Genomic DNA, 22751 nt, shown 5'->3' on the forward strand with positions numbered 1-22751 from the left:
CTTTGCAGCTCCAGATATATTAAAACAATCCTTTGATCTTTATTCATAAAGAGGGCCCTCTCTTGCTGTTTGTTCTGTCCTGTAGATTTTGTGATCTCTTGTTGATTTTTGCAGTCTTGATTAGTTGGTGACTTAGCATGTAAATAGACTGGCATTGTAAGACACACAATGAATGGACAGAGATGTGTCTATTATCCCCTGCCTGAAAGGAACCTATCTGAGGCATGTCACCTTAAGTTCAAGGTTTTAAGAACATAATTTCCAGTGTAGATACCTAACTTAAATATCCATACCTATGTTTCACCATGGTAGGCTACTGGTTTTCCCTAGAGATCTCATATGCCATTCTTTAGTGAATTATTGTGCATGTATCTGACACAGGGTTAAAATTCTGTGCAGTCACTCTGCCAGTTGGCATCAAGAAATCCCTGGGTCACAGTTGCTCTGCCGTGGTCCAAATAGAGAATAACAGCCTAGTATTGTTATCAGTTACCCCTCTAGCTCAAGTAGAGGTTTGTACTGTGGATAATCCATGCAGGGATCAATAGGGTTCCACGTTATGGATTTTTGTTTAAAGGTTTCATTTTTTAAAAAAGAGGAAATTATATGCAAAAAGTCTACATTGAAATAACATGAAAGTTGCAAAGTCAAGCATTCTAAAGTTTAAAAATGGCAGAAATAAGTTTACCTGTCCAACCTTAATTCGATTCCTTTTGCATTTGTATTATGATATAGTCTTTAATTACAGACCACATACAACTCCTTATAGGACTCCTGCCTTCAGTGTACAGAATGGATAGTAGAGATTTGTAAGAAGAGCAAAGATGTTATCTTGTGGGTATGCCACTGGACTGGAACCCAGGAAGAGTTAGGTTCTTGAAACAGGGTATCTTGCCAGGTTGGTTGGAGAGCCTGGGAATAGGACCACACGGGTTATTGGATGGGCCCTACCTGAGAGGAATCAGGTGATTCCTGCATAAAAGGAGACTGCAGCTGTGTCTGTAGAGACTGCAAGTTAAAACTCAGTGCAGGAAAAGAAGCTGCAAAGAAGAAAGTGAGTAAGGAAAGCCCTCCGTGCAAGGAGGCACCCTGAGCCAATGGGGAAGAACGTGGGAGACACAAAGGGGGAAGTAAATAGATGAGGTAGGAAGGGAAAACTGCAATAGGAGTAAAGGAGCTGACCTAGCTGTGCAGTATAGGGCCCTGGGCCACAACCCAGAATAGAGGGTGGTGGGACTGTGTTCCCCCTATTAGCCCCAAGGAGGGGGCATACAATGATGGTCAAGCCCAGAATGGGGGCAGCAGGGTGAACTGAGGACTGGCTGAGGAAATGCCCCAGAGAAGGTGGAAGGATTTTTGTTTCTGTTAGACAGTTTTGGACTTGTAGTTTAGATAACTGTGACCCTGGAAGGGGTGGACTCAAGACTGTGACCTGGCCAGAGGGCTGAGTCATGGATGAGCTACTAGGCAAAGAAAGCACCAGAGCAGTCATTGGCAGGGGACCCGAGCCTAGTGAGAGAGCTGGGATGCCACTCCTGGCCACAAGGGGGTGCCAAGTGGTGAGTGGACTGGATTACAGTTTTGTTACTGTACCTCCACAGGCCTCCAAAGTGATGATGGACAAAACTGTATCATAATATACATGCAGAAGGCATCAGAATTGTAGTTGCATGGGCATCCTTTCTTCAGGCAATCCTAATTTTTGAGTGCTTGACTTTCTAAATGTGATGTTTTTCAAATTTAGGAATTTAATGTGGGTGTGGCTTAAACAGCTAGTCAAAAATCTGGGGAGCTCTCAGGTTATGCCAGTTAGGAGGAGAAATTGTTCATTGTAGGTCCATTAGATGTAATCTTATTTATCTACAAAGAATGAACCAAGATCTGTTCCCCTGAACATGGGAGGAATCAAACCAACATGAGACGGGTTCCTTGTTCACAGCCTCAAATCTTTGAGCTAGCACCTAGCCCAAAAGCTCTCTCTCGCTCAGCTTCTTTTAGGGTCACACAATGTGCTTGCCCATGCTGTGTGTGTCTTTCTGCTCCTTCTCTCTTGGAGTCTGCTCCTGTGTGTCCCCTTCCCCGAACGCTGTCAGGTGACTGGAATGTGGGTGGTCTAGCCCAGTGGTTGGAACAAACATCAGGGCTAATGGTTGGCGCAGGCATTAGGAAGCAGGGCCTAGGGTCAGAGGCGGAGGCAGTAGTCAGGAGCCAGATCCACAGGTCAAACCGGGGGTCAGGAACCAGGTACTAGAGTCAAAGCTGGAGGTAGGAACCAGAGTCAAGGCTCAGAGTTAGAATCACAAGAACGAAGAATGGTAAAAGGCCAGGGTGGGTCTCAGGCAGGGACAGAGCTGAGGCAATGCAGGAGCAGTCACAGTGGTGGGCATGGGCATTGAGTAGCCACTGAGCTGCTGCTGGCTTAAGAGCCTATCTGCTGGCCCTTCCAGTTGATATGCTGGCATAGCCAATCAGGAAGCCTGCTGCAGGCCAGCTGTGCTCTTTTGGTTGCCTGGAGACTAGCTCTGCTGCAGGCCTTAATGCCTGACACACCACATGTGTGTGCGCTCACACGCTTACCAAAACAACACAGAGTGAAGCCTTCCACCTGCCTAGTTCTAATCCCAGTGCAGACCTGCATATGCCTCTTTTCAGATGAGGCTGCTATAAAGGAGCTTATCTGGCTTTTGTTTGTTTGTTTTACAGCTCTCCTAAGTGAAGGGTGGCAATTACACCCTTCAGCTTCAATGACATTTTGCCCAACCCACAGCTATACATATACACACCGTTATACTAACAGAATCCAGAGTTCTGATGTTCACATATAAAATGCCAAAGGAGAAGTGTGACCCGACTGCGTAAGTATTTGTTTTTATGATCAGGACTCCACATATTTCAAGGTATATTTTTAGTCTGGATGCAGATCTCTTAAATGAGGCCAGGATCATATTTCCAAATCTATTGATTAGGATGTTGAAACATATGGTGCTGAATGTAAATCAGGTTGCATAGATCACTTAACCCAGAGTGGGTTAACTTATAGGTGAAGTCCCCTGTAAGTCCTGAATCTGATATTTTTATGCTCATTCCTATAGTGACCAAATTAATTTTTATTTTACTGAATGTGATCTTTCCTTTATTAACTTTAATATATCTTCCTACCTTATGTCCATGACTGAATAATGATCATTATTCAATCAGCTCTTCTCTCTCAGATTTCACTCACAGTGAGGACATGAAAGATTGTCAGGCCATTTCTCCTCCCTCCCCACAAGCTTCTGTGGCAAATCCACGGCTGGTGTAAATTGTCATAGCTCCATTTTGGCCCTATCACAATTTATACCAGCTAAGAATCTGCCCCTCTCATTGCACTAGAAACAACTAGCGGGTACTGTATTGTGTTTTTAAAGCAGTATGAAGGACTTTCATGGAAATGGGAATACTACCATATGTGTACACTTTAGACTAGCCAGGCCCCTTCCTAAAAGGAAGGACTTTGGAGGATTAGGTGGCGCTGGGGGTTAGTAATGGGCTAGGGAGGAGTTAAAACTTCTGTTAACATTGGCTGTTTGTGCACAGCATGAAATAGTTTGGGGTTTGCAGCCCAGTTTCTAGTGGACTGGTGTCCATTGTGACACTGCATTCCATATTCTTCATAGAGATGATATTATGATATGATTATGGCCTAATTCTGATGTATTTTATGCAAGATAAGTCATGTGACATATCACTGGAAAGATTATGATTTACTGAATATGATTATCCTGTTTATATGCATGTATCATTTTTTGTATCTGAAGTTAGGAATATTGACTATGTATCTGTATTAAAAATGCGTTTACACCTGGGGAATGCCCACTAGGCAAAAGACACTCAGTCTAGATGGCTGGCTGGGAAGGGCCCATTCAGGTTGATGAGCCATTAGGAGAAAACAATAGGCCTTAGGATGCTGCAAACAGCCTCTGATTCATGGCTGCTATGATACTATAGGGTCATCTGACCAGGTTACCTGGTGCTGGACTCCATCTTGGAATACCAGTGTTTTTCCACTGACTGGTGTGGGAACCAAACTTTGAAACAAAGGCTTCCTGTCATATGCAAAAGCTATTTAAGGTTGGGGAGTGACATCATTGTGGTTCTTCACTGACTCCCCACCCCAAAGAGACTCTTGGAAACAACTGAGGAACAAAGACTGAACTAGGGGGAAGTGCTGGACCCAGGCTGAAGGGATTTTTAGCCTGTGAAAGGAACACCTGGGGTTTTTAAGCTGTAAGCCAGTGCAGCTGGCCCATTAAGAATCTCCGTGGCCTGCTTGAATCATCATTAGAGTGAGAATGTGCTACTCATATCCAGTCTCTTTAGTATACTAAGCTTAGTTTGCATGTTTTGTTTATTTGCTAGGTAATCTGCTTTGATCTGTTTGCTATCCCTTATAATCACTTAAAAATCTGTCTTTTATAGTTAATAAACTTGTTTTTGCTTTGTCTAAAACCAATATGTGTGGAAATCATAACTTGGGGCGGAAAGCTCCACATTGAGGGAGGAGGTGAATTTCATGAGATCTCTGTGCAGCGCAAGACAGTATAATTTTGGGTTTATATTCTGGGGGGGAAGAGGTGCACTTGAGCAGCTGGGCAGTTCCTTAGCTGTAGCCTCCCCGTGCAGAGCTGATCACACAGTCTGTATCTACTGCTGCTGGGTGTGTCCCTACTTGTATGTGTGCTGGAGCTTGGCAGGCTGGTCACAGCAGTACAGTGTAAAGGGACCCCAGACTGGTGGGTCAGGGGACTTGGTAATACCCCAGTTCCAGGTGGCACCCCTCAGGGGAACCCGTCACATCCACCATCATGGAACTGTCACTAGAGAGGTCATGACAGGTGTCAAACCTGAGGCTGATTGAGTCAGAAAGGGCCAAATTGTTCCTCCTTTGCCTCTACAGGTTGAAAGCATGAAAAATCTGGTAGACTGGGAATGGCGGGGTGGGCATGGAAGGGACAAACTTTTCCCACTATAGTATCACCGCCCTTCATTCCCTGCTTCCATGGAAGCTCCTTCCTGGCAGCAGTCTGCAAAGGATTTGGGGCTTGGAGAAGGCCAACATTCATGTGCATCATCATCCCCAGGGGTATCCCATCAGGAATTAATGCTGCCTCAGACTCTTGCAGAGTCCCAGGCATGGCTGCTAATAAGAGGATGCAGGAGATTCCATGAAAGGCATTATGGGTCATGCTGGAGCCATACTGCCAGGGAGCAGCAATGTGGCTGGGCAACACCTCTAGCTGGCAGGCCATGCCTCTGTCTGTAGGGTTTTCTAGCCCCTTCTGCTCCTCTTACACAGCAGGGGCTGCTCCAGCCCCAAACAGAGCCCATGATCATCCCTTCCCAGTAACTGCAGGGTGAGAACAAAGCTGCTCAGATTTAAGGGTTTGTTGAGCTTAAACAGCAAGAATTTTATATTGACCATTTAAGCAAGATATATGTCCAAGCAGCTATGAGTTTTTTGCATTTATTATGGTAAGAGTTTCAGTATTGCCAGCCCGAAGCATTCAAAATTCCTGAGTCAGCCCCCCATCCTTTCTCAAAATCATGATAATGGCTTAACAAACATGGGTTGTTGTTTTTTTTTTTTAATTGGGGTTCTTTTTATTTGCTTTCTGGTTTCTGAGCCTAGGTATGCTGTGGTTACGCTTTCAGGTCTTTGCAACCATGAGAGCTACAAACTTGCCTTTCTGATTTTTTTTGTTTTTTTTTTAATGAAAGCTGAGATTCTCATGTATTTACATAATTCCAAGAGCAGGGGATTTAAGAAAAACACCAAAAATGCTGTTTTATACTTTGTTTGTCAGTTCGGCTCAGCCCTCAGGGTCCTAGTGAGTTGCATACACAGTGCACAATGTTACAAAAGGTGGGCCTGTCTGGGCAGATTTGATTGTGCATTGAACTGAATTGTCCTCTGCCACCCACTCCTCAACCCCCCTTAGATGGTTCCTCCCTCTTAGTATTGAGGCACATTGCTTGGGGCAGTGTGGCAGGGAGCTAGCACTGGCATGGTCCTGACTCCTCTGTGAATAGAGGACGTCAGACTCCAGGGCTGTCAGATGGGCACCTATCCCCTAAATTCTGAGGAAAAAGAGAAAATGTAACTTTTTCATCACCAGGATTTTATATTACTATGTTATCTAATGGAAACGGACAAGGGAAAAAAATCTCCTTAAGATGCCTTATATTTTGTCAGCTGGTTTTAATGTATCAGCTGCCTGCTTCAACATATTTCTCTAAGCAATTGTACTGTCACTTCTGGAGAAAAACACTCCCCAACCCCACTCAAACTCCCATTAGGAGATAAGAATAAAACATATTCCTGGAATTCCAGGGAAGTTTTATAATTGTTTAATTAGAAGATGGAAAAATCAAGGTGTCAATGGTAGGAAGAACTTTCATATCTGTGATCTACTACAGATGGGGGGAGAAGTATCGTTTTAATGTAGTTGACGTTGCCTATTAATATGTCAGGGAAACTAATATCCCCTGACTAAATAACCGATTAAATGCTGAGCCTCAAAGCCAAGGTGGCTTTGGGTTAGAACTGTTGGGACTATTTGCAGTGTGGTTCCAGGCAGAAAGACCCTCTGTGAAAATGTGAGCTTAGTGAAACATATGTGGTCTCTATTCCTCTCATTGATTCCTCAGGCCTTGCCCACACTGGGTTTCTAGCCACCAGGGTATCTGCACTGGGTGAACCCCCTACTATAGGTGTCCTGCACACCTGCCACAGGTAGACCATGGCAGCTTATACCTGTGCAACTTACACTGCTTTGAACCTCATATACACTAGGGTTTTGCAACATTGCAGCTATATTGTTATAACTGCGCCAGTGGCTAAAAACCTTAGTCTAGACAAGTTGTATGTTTTACTGATGCACAAATAGACCTAAGCCACAACATTCAGATCTGGGGTCCAGGCTTGATTTTGAAACGGACACCACCCAGTGCATTGCAATAGACTGTCAGCATGTCCTTAGTGGTACAGTCACTCTACAACTGCCTTTTGTGTTTGTGCTCTATAAATGATTCATCAAAACAAGAATGCTGAATGTAAGACTAACTTTTTATTAGGATAATATAAAAATTGAACATATTTTACCATACCAATTTGCAGAGCTAAAATGACCTGTGATGGGTTAGTTTGCCCCTTACAGGTAGTAAGGCCTACTTGTCAGCTCACTCCATCCTGTAGTCATGGCCCTTTTAGACTTCCCCAGCCTCTTATGTAGGTAAGGATCTGGGAAGTAGGAGATGTGTGAAGAGGAAGCAGTCCCAAGGGTAAGTAGTACTCGGGGGGAGGGGAGGGTGCAGGGAAGGGGGAGAGAAATCTGTTACTATTCTTTGGAGGACTTGGGACAAGGAGCCTCACAGAGTGGGTGGGGCAAGACTCCCCTCTGTCCCAGCCCATTGGAATGAATTTTGGGAAGGGAACTAGCATGTATGTTGCCTCCTCCCTCATAGAAGAGAGACACTTTTGGGGAAGGCTGGTCTGCTGAACCCTCCAAGCTGGAGGACTGACTGGGGAAAAGAGCCCAGCTAAAGGAGAAACTGCCTGAGGCCCTGTAGCTGGCCTGAACTACAACCCCAGCCACAGGACGAGGGCTGTGGTGGACTCCTGTCTTAAGGATTACTAACAGCCTGAAGTATAGCTTCAGGAGAGAGGGCTGGGAACACCTATCTGAATAGAGACTGGGTAACTCCGTGTAGCACAACCCAGTGGTCAGAAAAACTGGGATTGATCAGAAGTGACTTAGTAGCCAGCTGATAAGAAGTCATGTGAGGTGATAAAACTACAGAGCATGAGCCACAGAATCTTCAGTCATGGAGACACAAGGATAAACAAGGAAAAGTAGGAGCAGCCCAGGGAAGTGGCAAGGGATTAGAAAGAGAAGTACTTAATGGCCCAACACAGGGTCCTTGAGCTGGAACCCAGAGAATTGCATAGGCCTGGATTCCCCTACATCAGTGGTCCATGGACCCCTGGAGGTCCGCAAACTGTCTAAGATTTCCAAAGGGGTACGCACCTCCATTTGAAATTTTTTTAGAGGTCTGCAAATGAAAAAAAGATTGAAAACCACTGCCATACATCATCCCTAATAAACGAGAGTGTACGAGCCTCGGAACGGAGAGGCAAAGACTAACAAAATCTCCGAGGGGGACTGAGGGCTGGACTGGGTTTTAAATGTGGCCTGGAACTCAGAAGTCACAGACTTCAATAAAGCTAGAACACCAGACAACAGGGGACACATGGGTGGAACCAACCCTGCAATACCACATCTTAGCACAAAGGAATGCCCTGATGATGAACATGCCCCATAACATGACCAAACTGGTGTAATTCAACTGCAGTTGCTTTGTGGGACAGGAGTAGGAAAGGGCTCCCTGTTGTGAAGGTTAGAACTTGTGCCCATGTGTTTACTTTGAAATTGCATGACTTTGCCATCTTTGCTGCTCATATAAACTTGCAGCAATCAAGTCAAAGTAGGTGCAATAATATCAGAGAAAACAATAAAATAACCGCTATTTTACGAATGGTTTGTGATAGCATCGGACATGAAGGTTTGTTTTCTCAAGGCTGACTGTTGGCCATTATTTTATGATTCAGTGAAACTGAGAAATCCTGTGGTCAGAAGTTGGGATTTTATTGTTGCAGCTGAACACACATTTTCAAAGTTGTGTATTGTACTGGCAATGACAGCAGTGCCCTCTGTTGGATGTCAGGTATCAGACCGCCACATTAACAATGAATTTGTAATGATCTTGCCATGAGTGGCAGGAAGACTGGGTCTAACGTATGCTCTATAATGCATGTTAATTGTTTAATTAGGGATCATGGTGTCTGTATGTATGGGGTCATCGGTGGTTAGGACCAAAATTTGACCAGCCTCTCTTTTCATTGGCATCTGTTGTCAAGCCTTGGGGTAGATTCTTCTCCATTTCACTGATGGAACCCTCGATGTAATTGCATGTGAGACTGATGTAACTGATTTGTAAGACTGTACAAACTGACACAAACACACAGCAGAATTTGGCCCTATACATACTGTTTGTATTTCTTAAACATAGTTTTTCCTCCCACAGCACATTACAAATGGCAGCAGCATAGTCATGTGACCCTACAATAACAAAGCAGTATGTGTGATATAATTAAAATGAAAAATCCTCAGCTGATCAAGAATCAGATTTCAATCTTCACCTTCTAGAAGGAAATGTCTCCTGATGACTGATATATTTTGTAAATGTTCACTTAAAACGATGGAGACAAGTAAGAGTCTCTGAGTGCGTTGTCCTGCTGCTGACCTACCATAGCATAAGATCTCTGATAAACTAGGAGATCTCTTATCACCAGCTTCAGCTTTATAAGGGTCATTATCATATCAAGACATCTCAGGGTGCTTTTACAAAAGAATGATACAATAATTTAATTCAGTCTGCAGTGCCAAACTAATGACTCAAAGCAAAGCAGAAATAAATGAGTAATAAGCTATAGTTGAATAATCATAGCAGCCTGCAGGAAAGTGTCAGTTTTTATCCTAATTATTTTTGGTGGGAGAGTGATGGGAAACATTACGGAGCATGTGCTTGTGGAGAAAATAAAGGACAGCTGTTTTCCCTGCATTTAACGGCACTGACTTTCTTATCAGTTTTAAAAAGGTCTTCAGTTTTTTAAGGACATCAAGAACAGCATAAATTGTATTTTGCATTTCATGTGCATCATGGTAGAGATAATCTACTAGAAGGAAGTCAGGGAATTAGGATTGTAATAAACACAATGGCAGACCCCCCACCCCTCACTATAGTGAGATGCCACATAGATACAGAGTTAGTGCTGGTCTGAATCCCCTCCTTTTTCCCCTCCAGCACCACCAGGGGTAATTTTTTGGGTGAAAAAATCAAAACCTGAAATATTTTGATTTTGAAATGCTGCTGTGATGCCTCATGGGAGTAGTTTGAGTGCCCCATGCTCCCATTCTCCTATGTAGGCAGGATTCCTTGCTTGGACTACATCTCCCATCATGCACCATGATCACGACTCTTGATGAGGAGAGGCAGAGCATCATAGAAGATGAGGTCCATCTGAAGACCCCAGCTCATAGAGATGAATGGGTGCATAAGGCACTGCAGCAGTATTTCAGAATCAAAATATTTTGTTTTCTTATAGACACCCCCCCCCCCCGCCCCACACACACACACACACACCATGGAAAGCAAACACTTATCAAAAAAAACTTGTTCAGCAGAAAATCCATTTTTCTGTTGAAAGCCAGGCTGAAAATATTCAACTATCCCTATTCAGGGGCCCGTGTATATACGAGTAGGGCCATAGTTTGTCTGGAGCACAGCTCTATGATTCCTGTGGACAGAAAACACCGATGGAAGAAACACCATATTTCTCAAGTTGCTTGTAGTGTGAGTATAGTGATGTCCCTGCATTACATTTTTGACAGATCTCACCAGGACAAAATATTTCTCTTTTACAAAACAACTGTATTACAGATCACTCCTTAAACCTGTGTAACCGACTGAGCTGTGTGTCTTACATGTCTCCCTCTTTGCCTGATCCACAGATTGATAAAATTTTAAAAAATTATATACGTTTTATAGGTCTCAGTTACAGAGTCTGGCTTTGAGGCTCAGGCTGTGGAGGCTATTATTTTCAGTGTTGGAGGTCACTGGTTCAACCCTGGTGTCCTCCAAGATGGCAACTACGCTACCTGTTCCACAGAGGATATAACTGCTACATCTGCAGTACACAGCGTTGTTGTAGTTATGTTGGTTCCAGGATATGAGAGAGAGAGAGAGAGGGTGGGTGAGGTAATATCTTTTATGAAACCAACTTCTGTTGGTGAGTGACACAAGCTTTCGAGCTTACACAGAGCTTTTCTTCAGGTCTGGGGAAGGTAACCAGAGCATCCAAGTTAAATGTGAAGTAGGCCAGACTAAGTATACAAGATTAAAGTGCTGTAAAATGAAGTGGGCAATTTTCACAAAGTGATCACTTCATATTTGATCTCTCTGTCTTCATCCTCAAAGGAAATCTGCATAACACCTTTAAAAGACAAGCCTGGGAACTTAAATTCATAACTCTGCTGGACATTAAAAACCATGGACTTAATAGAGACACTGGTTTTATGGCTCAGTACATCAATTTGTAATACACACTGCTGACTGATATTTCTTAACTGCCCACTTCATTTTAAGTAGTTTCCTATAGCATGTGTGAATCTCTTCTACTTCTCAATCTGTGCTACCTTGTGGTTAGCTTGGACACTCTGGATACCTAAAATAAATAAATTAATGGAGATATCCTATCTCCTAGAACTGTAAGGGACCTAGAAAGGTCATCAAGTCCAGCCCCCTGCCTTCACTAGCAGGACCAAGTACTGATTTTGCCCCAGATCCCTAAGTGGTCCCCTTAAAGCTTGAACTCACAACCCTGGGTTTAGTAGGCCAATGCTCAAACCACTGAGCTCTGTGAAGCTCGAAAGCTTGTCCCGTCCACCACAGAAGTTGGTCCAATAAAAAATATTACCTCCTCTATCTTTCAGGAAGAATGGGAGACAGACTAAGGTGTCAGGAATCCAATTGTAACTAGTCATATTATGCCTCTCTTGGCATTTTATTTGCAATTGTTCTTTAAATGCACACCTGACATGCTTCTGAGCAGAGAATGCGAATATTTGATATTTTCTTAGTTCTGTAGTTAATCACATAAGGGCTCCTGACCAGTGTTGGAGTGCAGAATAAGCCGAAGATTGTCAAACAGGAGAGCTGGTAGTCATCTAGCACTGGCTTCTTCTTATTTCCTGCTACAAACCTACATGAAAAAGCATCTTAAATACTTTCCCAAAGACTTTATTTCCTGGAAATAATTGCTCATTAGCCACAGGGACGTTTTGGGTTCATGAATAGGAATGCAGATAGTCACGAAACTCTCTATTAAAATGTAGTCCACAGCAGGAGAAAATTTGACCTAATAAAAGAATTAGATTAGCAGGAGCCAGGGCTTTGGTTCAGATTGTCAGGAGCCAGATGCATAATCTGGATTATGATCCTCTCTCCCTCATTTTCTCTTGAAGTTTCTTTCTAAAAAAGATGATGTATTTATTCAGATGCACTAATCATTACAGAAGTAGGCACTGGACTGTGGTTCTGTATATTTTCAGGTATAGATAGTTCTTCGGTGATTGCACATGTCCATTCCAATGTAGGTATGTGTGCACCCCAAGCACAGTCACCAGAAATTTTTCTCTGGCTCTGGTATATAGGGCACTGCCAACCCCACACCTCCTCAGTTCCTTCTTACCGCCTGTGATGGTTGCTGAAACTGCTCTATCATTGCTTTTGCAAGTTTTCCTCAGTGGACTTTGTTCTCTCTGTTTTTGTACGTAGTTTGGTTCATAGTTGATTAAATTTTCTTTTTCTAGTTGTTAGTTTTCTCCGTTTTTAGTGGAGTTTCCTCCACTTGCAGTATCGAGGCATGCCTCGGTCGCCGGGCTTCAAGCCTTGTGCCTCCTGTAGCAAGTTTATGCCTCTGAGTGACCCACACTCCAGCTGTTTTAGGTGCTTGGGGAAGCTCGCATTCAGGAGCACTGCAAGATTTACAGGGATTTCAAGCCCTGACCCAAAAAGGAGAGGAATGCTAGGCTGAAGTTCATCTCAAAGGAAGCGGCGCTTAGACCTCCCTTGGAACTGGGCCATTCAGACTCAGGACTGAGCACCTTGGTGTTGGTGAGGAGTCCTCCCTGGTGCCTTACGAGAAACTTGGTGCCATTGACCATCTTTGGTGCCAAAGAAAAAACAGAAGTTGTCGGCTGAGAAAGCCTGTTTCCCAACCCGCTCCTCCATAAAGGGCCATCCTGGGGAAGTCAGTAGCGAGGGCATCCCTACAAGCAGCCCTGGATGCTGCGGATTCAGTGGTCAGGTCCATGGCCTTTGCAGTGGTTATGAGCAGAAGTTCCTGGCTCAAATCCTCAGGCCCCCCACATGAAGTTCAGCAGACTCTCCAGGACTTTCGCTTTGAGGGCACTTCACTCTTCTCAGAGCAAACAGATGCCAAGCTCCATGGCCTCAAAGATTCCAGGGCTACTCTGAAATCCCTAGGGTCTTATATACCCCAGCACCTTCGAGAAAGCACTATAGGCCCCAGCAGTTTGGTTGTGGGTATTTTGCATAGCCCACTTGGTTTGCCTTGCGGCTTCCTACTGCCAGGATTGCAAAACAAGCTAGTAGATTACCTTAGGAGATCCTTCTCTGATGACCATGAGTGGTCCCTTCACCCAGATGTCACAAAGCTCATTTTCCAGTGCTGGGGGACACTCCAGGTAGACCTGTTCATGACCCAGTACAACAAGAAGTGTTACCAGTTCTGCTTCCATCCAGGTCACAGCTCTGGGTCTCTCACGGACGCTTTCCTTCTTCCGTGGACAGATCACTTGTATTATGCATTCCTTCCTATTCTGCTCATGAACAAAGTCCTACTGAAGATCAAGCAGGATCAGGCACAGGTCATCCAATAGCTCCGGCTCATAGTTCGTAGTTGTTGCAGACAGGATGAAAGGTCTCCCCATCTCAGCTCAGAGAATTTCATCATGGATCACATTGTATATCTGCACGTGTTACCAGCTGGTGCGTGTTCCCACCCAGTCTGTCCTAACTGCTTATTCCACAAGGGCACAAGCATCTTCAGCTGCATTTCTAGCAAAGGTGCCTATTCAGGACATTTGTAGAGTAGCAACTTGGTCATCGGTACACGTTTGCTTCTCATTACGCATCACTCAGCAGGCTAGGGACGATGTCGGATTTCACGGAGCTATGTTGCAGTCAGCATGTCAGTAAATCCAAGCCCTCCACCTGTACAACTGCTTGGGAGTCACCTATATTGGAATGGACTCATGCAATCACTGGAAGAAATAATGGTTACTAACCTTTCCGGAACTGTTGTTCTTCAAGATGTGTTGTACATATCTATTTTAACATCCACCCTCCTACCTTTCTTATCAGAGTTGGCTGGAAAGAAGGAACTGAGGGGGTGTGGGGTTGGCGGTGCCCTATATACTGACGCGCAACACCAGAAGGCACAAGAGCTGATGCAATGGATACCACTGAGGGAAAAAATTCTGGCAACTATGCTCTGGATGCACACGCATCTACATTGGAATGGACACATTCAACACATCTCGAAGAACAACAGTTCTGGAAAGGTTAGTAACTGTTTTTTACACCAGAGAGACAGTGCTGGGTTTCAATGAGTGCTGACACTGAAATGTACAAATAATGACCAAGATTCAGGAAGTGAAATAAACTGAGGGCTTTCATGTGACGCTGCTGAAGTGCTGTGTTATTTAGAATGCTAGATGCTGCTTGTAACATGAAGTTTTGGAACATCAATTATAGTTTTAAGATAACACTAGTTTTGTCCCTAGCCTGATAAAATATTTGTGCCGCAACATTTTGCCAAAACAAAGTTAAAAGTACAGGTGTGCCTCAAATGGTCCTTCATGGTTAATTTTGTGGTTCTTAAATGTAGAACCTACAGTGGAGTTCAGTGGAAGGTACACACACACCTATTTGCTTTGGCTTCACACATTTATCAGTAGCTATTTTGTGTTAATATCTTTGGCGGCTTCTTGGACACTACTGTGACCCAAATAATAATTCAAGGGCATAACTTTATTATGACACCTTCAAAAATGTTTAAGTGATGCTTACTTAGAAAGCTTTTGCACTTCTAAGGTCACTTACTAACATTACCATTGAGGAAGGCTGAGAGAGAGAATTCACAGAGCACCAAATATTAGACCGATTGGAGGATAAAACACAGGTCTGAAGAAGAGCACTGTGTAGCTTGAAAGCTTGTCTCTCTCACTCACAGAATATAGTCCAATAAAAGATATTACCTCACCCACCTTGTCTCTGCAACATCTGCTGGCAAACTTAGCCACACTATGATCATGCAACAACTTACACATTGTGAATAGTCACAATGCATAAAGTAAAGCATATGCATAAGTCTTTGTACCATCAGGCCTTAGCCATAGAGGCTTTTTTGATATATCTGGAGGTTGAGGGTTCAACCTCTGAGGATGACAAAAATTATAGTGGTTACTTTGTTCATTGTAGCTTTTTTCAGTACATAATTGAATGACTATCTGAGTAATGGCCTCTAGGGATTACTTTAATTTTCTTGGTCTTATTACCAGACTCCTCCTTTGTGTCAGGCTTTTGACTCCCCTCCATCCATTCCTCTCACCAATCTCTGATTTTGCCATTACAAGAAAAGACAAACAGTCAAGTGGAGCCAGAGGTGGTGCTGTTGTGCAGAAAACACTTTCTCTGTAAGTTCAGCCATTGCCGGCCATCCCCTCTTAAAACAAACACTCCCTGGAGACTGGTGTGAGTCCTGCTCTAAACTTGGTAAGTGTATTTGGAGAGGGAGGTATTGGTAAGGGTATAGTAGAATTAAACCAAATACAGGATACTCCCTTCCACCTTTGCCACTGTTGATGTCTACATGTATATGACCAACAAAATACTTTCAGGTATTTTGAAAACAGGAGGATTGTGTTCTGAAAAGTAACTAAAAATGGTACCAAAGGGCTCCATATTTATCATACCTTACTATTCCATTTGTTCAAAAATTAATGTTGTTCTAACTGCCAGCCCAGAAAATTCAACTTAGGATGTGAACATTAAGGTGGATACTTTTCCCCTACCCAAGTATTGTTTAGCATAAAATTAATTACTGCAATGCAATGTTCTCTTCAGAGGGACTTCAGTAGAGTTTCCTAATCAATATAGCAGCCTCCATCTCCCATGGTACGGAAGGTGTGTTTCTTACAAATAATCACCTGAACACAAAGTGTGAAATTTTCTCTCAGTAAATGTAGAGTAACTCCATTGATCACATTTAGCAAAGCACTGTTTCAGCATAGCACTTAGCGTGTACTTAAGACCCTTTGTTTTGCCGAATAGGGAAGGACTTAAGCATGTGTTTAAGTGCTTCGCTGAATGGGAGTCTTTGACCTAATTCTATGCCCATTGAAATCAATAGAAAGACCTCTGCTTACTTTAATAGGAATTGGATCGGTGCCTTACTCTGCAGTACCTGAGAGCAGAATTTAGTCCAGCAAGTTTGTCTGGAGGGAAAAGAATGTAGATAACTAAGAAAGAGTCCCTTGCCTTCCAATAACACAGAATTAGGTGATGGGTGTTTAGAGTTGAGGTTTTAGCCAAGTTTCCGAAAGACAGACATCTTTCACTTTAGAGACTAACAAATTTATTTGAGCATAAGCTTTTGTGGGCTACAGCCCACTTCTTCAGATGCATAGAATGGAACATATATTGAGGAGATATATATATATACATACAGAGAGCATGAAAAGGTGGGAGTTGTCTTACCAACTCTGAGAGGCCAATTAAGTAAGAGAAAAAAACTTTTGAAGTGATCATCAAGATAGCCCAGTACAGACAGTTTGATAAGAAGTGTGAGAATACTTACATGGGGAGATAGATTCAATGTTTGTAATGGCTCAGCCATTCCCAGTTTCTATTCAAGCCTAAGTTGATTGTATCTAGTTTACATATCAATTCGAGCTCAGCAGTTTCTCCTTGGAGTCTGTTTTTGAAGCTTTTCTGTTGCAAAATTGCCACCCGCAGGTCTGTCATTGAGTGACCAGACAGGTTAAAGTGTTCTCCTACTGGTTTTTGAATGTTATGATTCCTGATGTCAGATTTGTGTCCATTAATTCTTTTGCGTAGAGACTGTCCGGTTTGGCCAATATACATGGCAGAGGGGCATTGCTGGCACACGATGGCCTATATCACATTGGTAGATGTGCAGGTGAACGAGCCCCTGATGGCATGGCTGATGTGATTAGGTCCTATGATGATGTCACTTGAATAGATATGTGGACAGAGTTGTCATCGGGCTTTGTTGCAAGGATAGGTTCCTGGGTCAGTGTTTTTGTTCAGTGGTGTGTGGTTGCTGTTGAGTATTTGCTTCAGGTTGGGGGGGTCAACCACACACCACTGAACAAAACCACTGACTGAATAGAAACTGGGAATGGCTGAGCCATTAAAAACATTGAATCTATCTCCCTATGTAAGTATTCTCACACTTCTTATCAAACTGTCTGTACTGGGCTATCTTGATTATCACTTCAAAAGTTTTTTTCTCTTACTTAATTGGCCTCTCAGAGTTGGTAAGACAACACCCACCTTTTCATGCTCTCTGTATGTGTATATAGATCTCCCCAATATATGTTCCATTCTATGCATCTGAAGAAGTGGGCTGTAGCCCACGAAAGCTTATGCTCAAATAAATTTGTTAGTCTCTAAGGTGCCACAAGTACTCCTGTTCTTTTTGTGGATACAGACTAACACGGCTGCTACTCTGAAATCTTTCACTTATACTAACAATTGTACCTTGTGGAAAGTGTGAAATGTGATGGTTTGTTAGCTGTTCCCAGAGGACCAATGGTAAGCCTTAACACTTCTTGTTTTGGGATAACTTTTTTGAAAGGTGTGTTGCAATGCTGAGTAATAAAACCACCTATGTGACTTTTGCAGAAAGTCCTTCTGATCACACAACAGTGCAAAACAATGTTTTAGAGTAAAAACGCATGAAACTTACATGTGCTAAACATCATTTGAAAATATTTATTGTTGGAACATATCATGGTTTCATTAAATAAATTGTATCAGGTACACAGAAAAATGGGTCAGTCTCCTGTTTTAACTTTGGCTGCACTAGAAGTGATTTAACCTACTCATAAAGGACTGGATGGTATTTCTATCTTTGATTGCAAGGGGTGGGGGATAAACCAGAAATTAGAGATGGGCAAAGCCTGTTAAGTCATTCAGCCCATTTCCATGTTAAAACAGGTTTGAATGTTGAGTCAGTGTTCATGATGAGATTTTAATCAATTCAGAAATCTGGGAATTCAGAGAAAAGATTCTCACAGCAACCTTAACTCTGCCCTCTTCGGTGAATATGATTACACAACCAATTGTAATGCAGCCAGCTTTGAAATGGAGCCTGTATCTGGCACAGGAATGCATATTTGGCTGCAGTTGTTGAGATGCCAGGAGAAATTTGAAGTCATTGAAATTCTTCCAGGAAGTCACTTTGTGTCCTGAATGGGAATTGATACTTTTCAGTGCGGATGCTATTGCCTTATTTTTGATGATATCAGAATTGATTTGTGTTAGTGTGAGCTTTTAAAATATGATTTAAGGTAAAACTCAGTTTAAGGTAAAATATTTCTCCTCAAAGCATTGATTTAATGCTAAACTGTTTGTTGTTTTCTATACATCACGAGTATCCTTCCCTGACACTGTTTCCTACATTATGTCAGGCTCCTCTAAGGACTTGGTTCTTCATGGACTTATGCATTTGAGTAAAGTTACTTAAGCTTAAATTTTGCAAGATTGACCCTTATGTTTATAGTCTCATACTATTCATCAAGTCCCCTCCCTCTGTACTTCAAACTCAATTCATTTATAAAACTGGCTAGTGTTGATCTCCACTCCATTATTATCCCTTTCTGAGCCTGGGTTTGTGTTGGTTTTTATTCCATGTCTGATTTCGATGCCAATCCAGAAGTCATATGTTCTACATGTACCACATATTTAAAAGAACAACTAGAAGTGCTTTCACTAATTTTATTGGAATAGTTTCTTCTGTAAAGTCAGGTGCCCTAGTTGCTGAATCCATATATGCAGGGATCAGAGGAAGATAAATATCAGTTTAGACCATTCCATAATTAATCTAAAATAGTTTTGCTAGACATAAAAATGGCACGATAAAGTACTCTACCACTTTGTTTGGTCTCATTGAAAAGAGGGAAGCTCTCCTTTCCAGTGATACAAAAATCCCATTTCTAGTTATGCAGGGTTGTGAAGTATCAGCTCTTTAATCTTGCTACAGGTTCAGGTTTGACTATTGCCCATCCTACACTTCACAACAATGCAACTGTTGAGAGAAAGGTAGAATATTTTCTACCATACTTGAGAGAAAGGTAGAATATTTTTTCGGGGGCACATTGAAATATTATTATTGCAATGGCCTTGCAGATCAGATGAAAGAAACTTGGTCGTGTTAAAACAAGTAGCCACGATTTGTTCCTTCCAAGTGAGATCAATGTGTAATATTTCTGCATATTATCTTTGCCATTGTGTACCAGGATTCCATTGCTAAATTGATTGTAATTGTTTATATGTAGGTGCGTATTGGAGTGGACTATCATTAATCTGTTAGTTCCGGAGTTTGTGGGTGGGGGTGGGGTGGGATGGGGTAGGGGGTTAAGTCAACTTTTCTTACCTAGAGTGTGAAAGAGAAATCTTACTGACTGTTTAGTCATGGGAAATGAAGATGTTTGAAGTATGGCTGGGCAAAGTTCCAGGTTAAATCAGTTATCACTAGCCCCTCACCCAGTACTAGTGAAAAGGAACTAGTTCCATCCACCACAGAATATTCTACGGTTATCCCACCACCCCTGATGTACAGACAGAATGAACGGAGAAACATTAACACAATGTTTCTGATGAAGAATCGGGTGTGTGCAAAGGCAGCAGGTAATAGGCATCCGATCACCAACTGATAAGCTGGTTATGAGAAACCGGCAACTGTTGCAGAAGCCTGGCTAGCTAAAGCATTACTGGAGCAAATGCTAGCTTGCTGGTAGGGCAGACAGTTCTGTAGTCGTCACATCTGAGTCAGCAGCAGTGTCCCTTAGCATTGTTCTTGGCAAGCTGTACGATGCATGAGAACACAGCAGGTTAGGTAAGTTTCCCAAGAGAGAATGGAGGGGCGGGGGAATCTACGAGCCGTGAGCTGAAAGGCACTGGATGCTGATGGTTGGTAACAGTACAATTAATAGTATTCTGCTGGATTTACACCACCCCCAGGAGTAAGATGCTGGTTAGAGACAGGCGGGTTTCTTCTCATTACGGCTCAGCTGCTTGGTGAAGTGTAGTGCCGGCTCCCTGACAGGCACCTCGATGTTGGACAGTCTTGATGTTGGAAATGCCCCATTATTAAAGTAATCGACTTTGAATAACGCTTCATGGGCGTCCGGGGAAGAAATGGACAAGTGTATGCACATCGCGTGTACACCGATCTCTTCCCCCTCCAGTCCCCAAAACTGAGACCAGAAGTTACTGAAACTGTTACCGCCAGAAAGTCCTTCTTGCTTTGATGGCGGAAATAGCGTGGCTGTTTGCAAATCGATTTTAGAGACCCCTTTCCTGGGCAAGATTGTTTTAAATTAGCCATTACTGCAATCAGATTGCGTTTGTTGTCTCCCAAATCTCGAGTCTAGATCACTGAGGGGGCTGCACTCTGGGGCGAGGGGCTGAAGCGGAAAAGTCCTGCCAGTCTGTCCCCTGCCGGGAATCGCTGTAACGGGGGCTTGGGCGCGGTGCCCCGGTGCTGTCGGGCAGTAACACAGACAGTAAATAGGAGCTCAGCTGTTCCGTGCGGCGTTTTGTTTGCAGTAGCTGAGCGGCCCAGCTGAGCACTGACTGCTTTGCTGAGCAGGCTAATATGTTGTTAAAGGGTCTTCACTTGTGGTTGAAAAGTGGCTTTTCACTAATAAACAGGATGAGCGCGTTCTGGGTTACTTTGGTCGCTTGCCAGGTAGAGATCGCCTCTAACAGCATCCTCCTGCCATCAAGCAAAAATATCTCCTCTCCCAAGGATTAATTATTCAACACCTTTAATGTATTGGGGGGGAGGGGGGGCTTCTTTTAATTCACTATTTTCATCACCTTCGCGTTGCTGAGGCGAATTGTTCCTCCTTTGTGTCTCACACCTGGTTAGTTTCTTTTGCTTTATCTTCCTTCCTTCGCGAACCCTGTTCTCTCCCCTCCCCTTTCCTTGTCATCCCCTGCAGTTCCTTTCCTTTATGATCTCCCTCCACTGCCCTGCTTAGGGGATGCCCAAACTCCACCTGGGGCTGGTTAGCTGTCACTCGCCATGCACTAGCGAGCCCCTTTGAACCCGCCTTACGTACCTTGCAGCTATCGGCTCCTCTCTTTCGATCCCTTTTTGTTTTTCTTCTATCACTAACGACCGCCCCCCCCCCCCTAGACCAGCCCTAAGAACTTTCCCCCTCTGACAGCTTTTTTTTTTTTTTTTTTTTTTTTTTTGGCAAGACAGAGCCCCTGTCCCTCTCTAGGGTGACCAAATAGCAAGTGTGAAAAATCGGGAAGGGGTGGGGGGTAATAAGTGTCCATATAACCCAAATCGGGACTGTCCCTATAAAATCGGGACATCTGGTCACCCTCTCTCTCTCCTCTTTCCCCCGTCCCCTCTCCTCTGCCCAGAGGATGCTGTGGGTGGATCTGATAAAACAGCCTCTCCTTGAGATCTCTCTTCCCCTCCAACCCCCCGTGTCGCTTTCACACTCCTCCCCGCCGGCTGCAATTTATTCATTAAGTGGGGAAGAGCAGGCAGTCCATTTGCTGCTGGGGCTGAGTGATTCACAGCTCTACCGCCAGGGGACAAAGCCCTGCCTGCACCAGCAGGCTCATTAGGAAATCGGCAGCTCCACCGACCACCAGGACCAAGCAAACCCTTTCTGCAACTTCCAGCTGCGAAATCCCGGCTCACCCAGCCCAGCCGACCCCAGGCTGCAGCTCCTCCAGTACCGACTCGCCTACACGAGGCTGATGGGCACGCAATCAAACCCCAACCAGCCGGGCTCTGGCTAAGAAGAAAAGCCACCTCCTGCCACTGGTGAAGATCCGGCAGCCGGTGGAGAGTAGGAGGACTTGTGGCACCTTAGAGACTAACAAATTTATTAGAGCATGGTGGAGAGTGTTAAGCATCGTGTTCTGCAGGACATACCCTCCCGCTGAAAGTTTAGTGGCTCTCTGGAGGATCAATAGCCTGGACATCCAGAGGCAACACAATCAGTGGCTGTTTCTCATCGTGTCCCCCTGGAGGAAAGAAACTTACCAGAGCCTGGTTCTTGGCCTCTCTTTAAGTCAGTGGCTGAACAGGAGATCCAGGTCTTCATTTCAGCCCAAGGCACCACGAGATAAGAGTTTGTCAATTCTCCCAGTCAGGGGAGAAGAGGCAACTCTGGAAGCAGGACATTAAAATCTGCCCAGCTAAATGCAGGCAGCATCTGGTTAAGCAGAGCTACCACCACCGGGAGGTTGAGAGAGAACAGCCCAGCACCATCTGAGCAGGTTCACTGCAATCTCTCTCTCCCTCTGTGTGTCTCCCCCTCCCTTTCCCTAGCATCATTATATCACCGCACTTAACAGAGAGAGTGAGCACAGAGCTGAGAAGCCCCAGACTATGGGTCAGCCCGACTGAGGAATTACGTGCTAAAAAGACTTTCTCAATTTACTGGAAAGCTTATTGTAATTACTTGAAAATAGCCTGGCCGGGAGTACTCTCAGCATCTAGACCCTAGGGGGGAAAATAGGATTATTGGAGGGGTAAAGATGCCTTTCACTGGGTGGATAGTAGGTTTTCTCCTCCTTTGTGAAGGTAAGTAGTTCTGAACTAATCCCTCCAGGAAGTTTGTGGTGGTGGGTCATCAGGGCTGCTGGTGGCTGATTAGGATAAAAAAAACCTGCCCCCAAATATAAACAAGATCGAAAGAATTCGGATATCTTTGCTCCATGTTTTTAGGCTCTAAAACTAAGTTACAGCAGATGTGTGTTTCCTTGTTCTCTAAATTTATGATGTG

The 22751-nt window shown here is 43.8% G+C and overlaps 1 protein-coding gene across 5 annotated transcripts in view; it reads left to right on the forward strand.

Moving 5' to 3' along the window:
• Positions 1-1033: 1033 nt before the first annotated feature.
• RET (ret proto-oncogene) overlaps positions 1034-22751 on the forward strand; it is a 142515-nt gene continuing 120797 nt past the window's right edge. Inside the window, exons 1-2 of one of the 5 annotated variants that reach the window (XM_065551746.1) lie at positions 1034-1054; positions 2704-2855. Coding sequence is in view for 1 of the 5 variants with exons in the window: in XM_005300585.5 (XP_005300642.1) it covers positions 22504-22549 (46 nt within the window). In the remaining 4 variants the exon portion in view is untranslated. Of the gene's footprint in view, positions 1055-2617; positions 2856-19679; positions 19829-21442; positions 22550-22751 lie in introns of those variants that run through there. The other 4 variants (XM_065551745.1, XM_065551747.1, XM_005300585.5 and 1 more) reach the window with 4 other exon arrangements.

Source organism: Chrysemys picta, chromosome 7, assembly GCF_011386835.1.
Source record: "Chrysemys picta bellii isolate R12L10 chromosome 7, ASM1138683v2, whole genome shotgun sequence".
In the NCBI taxonomy this organism is placed as follows: Eukaryota; Metazoa; Chordata; order Testudines; family Emydidae; genus Chrysemys; species Chrysemys picta.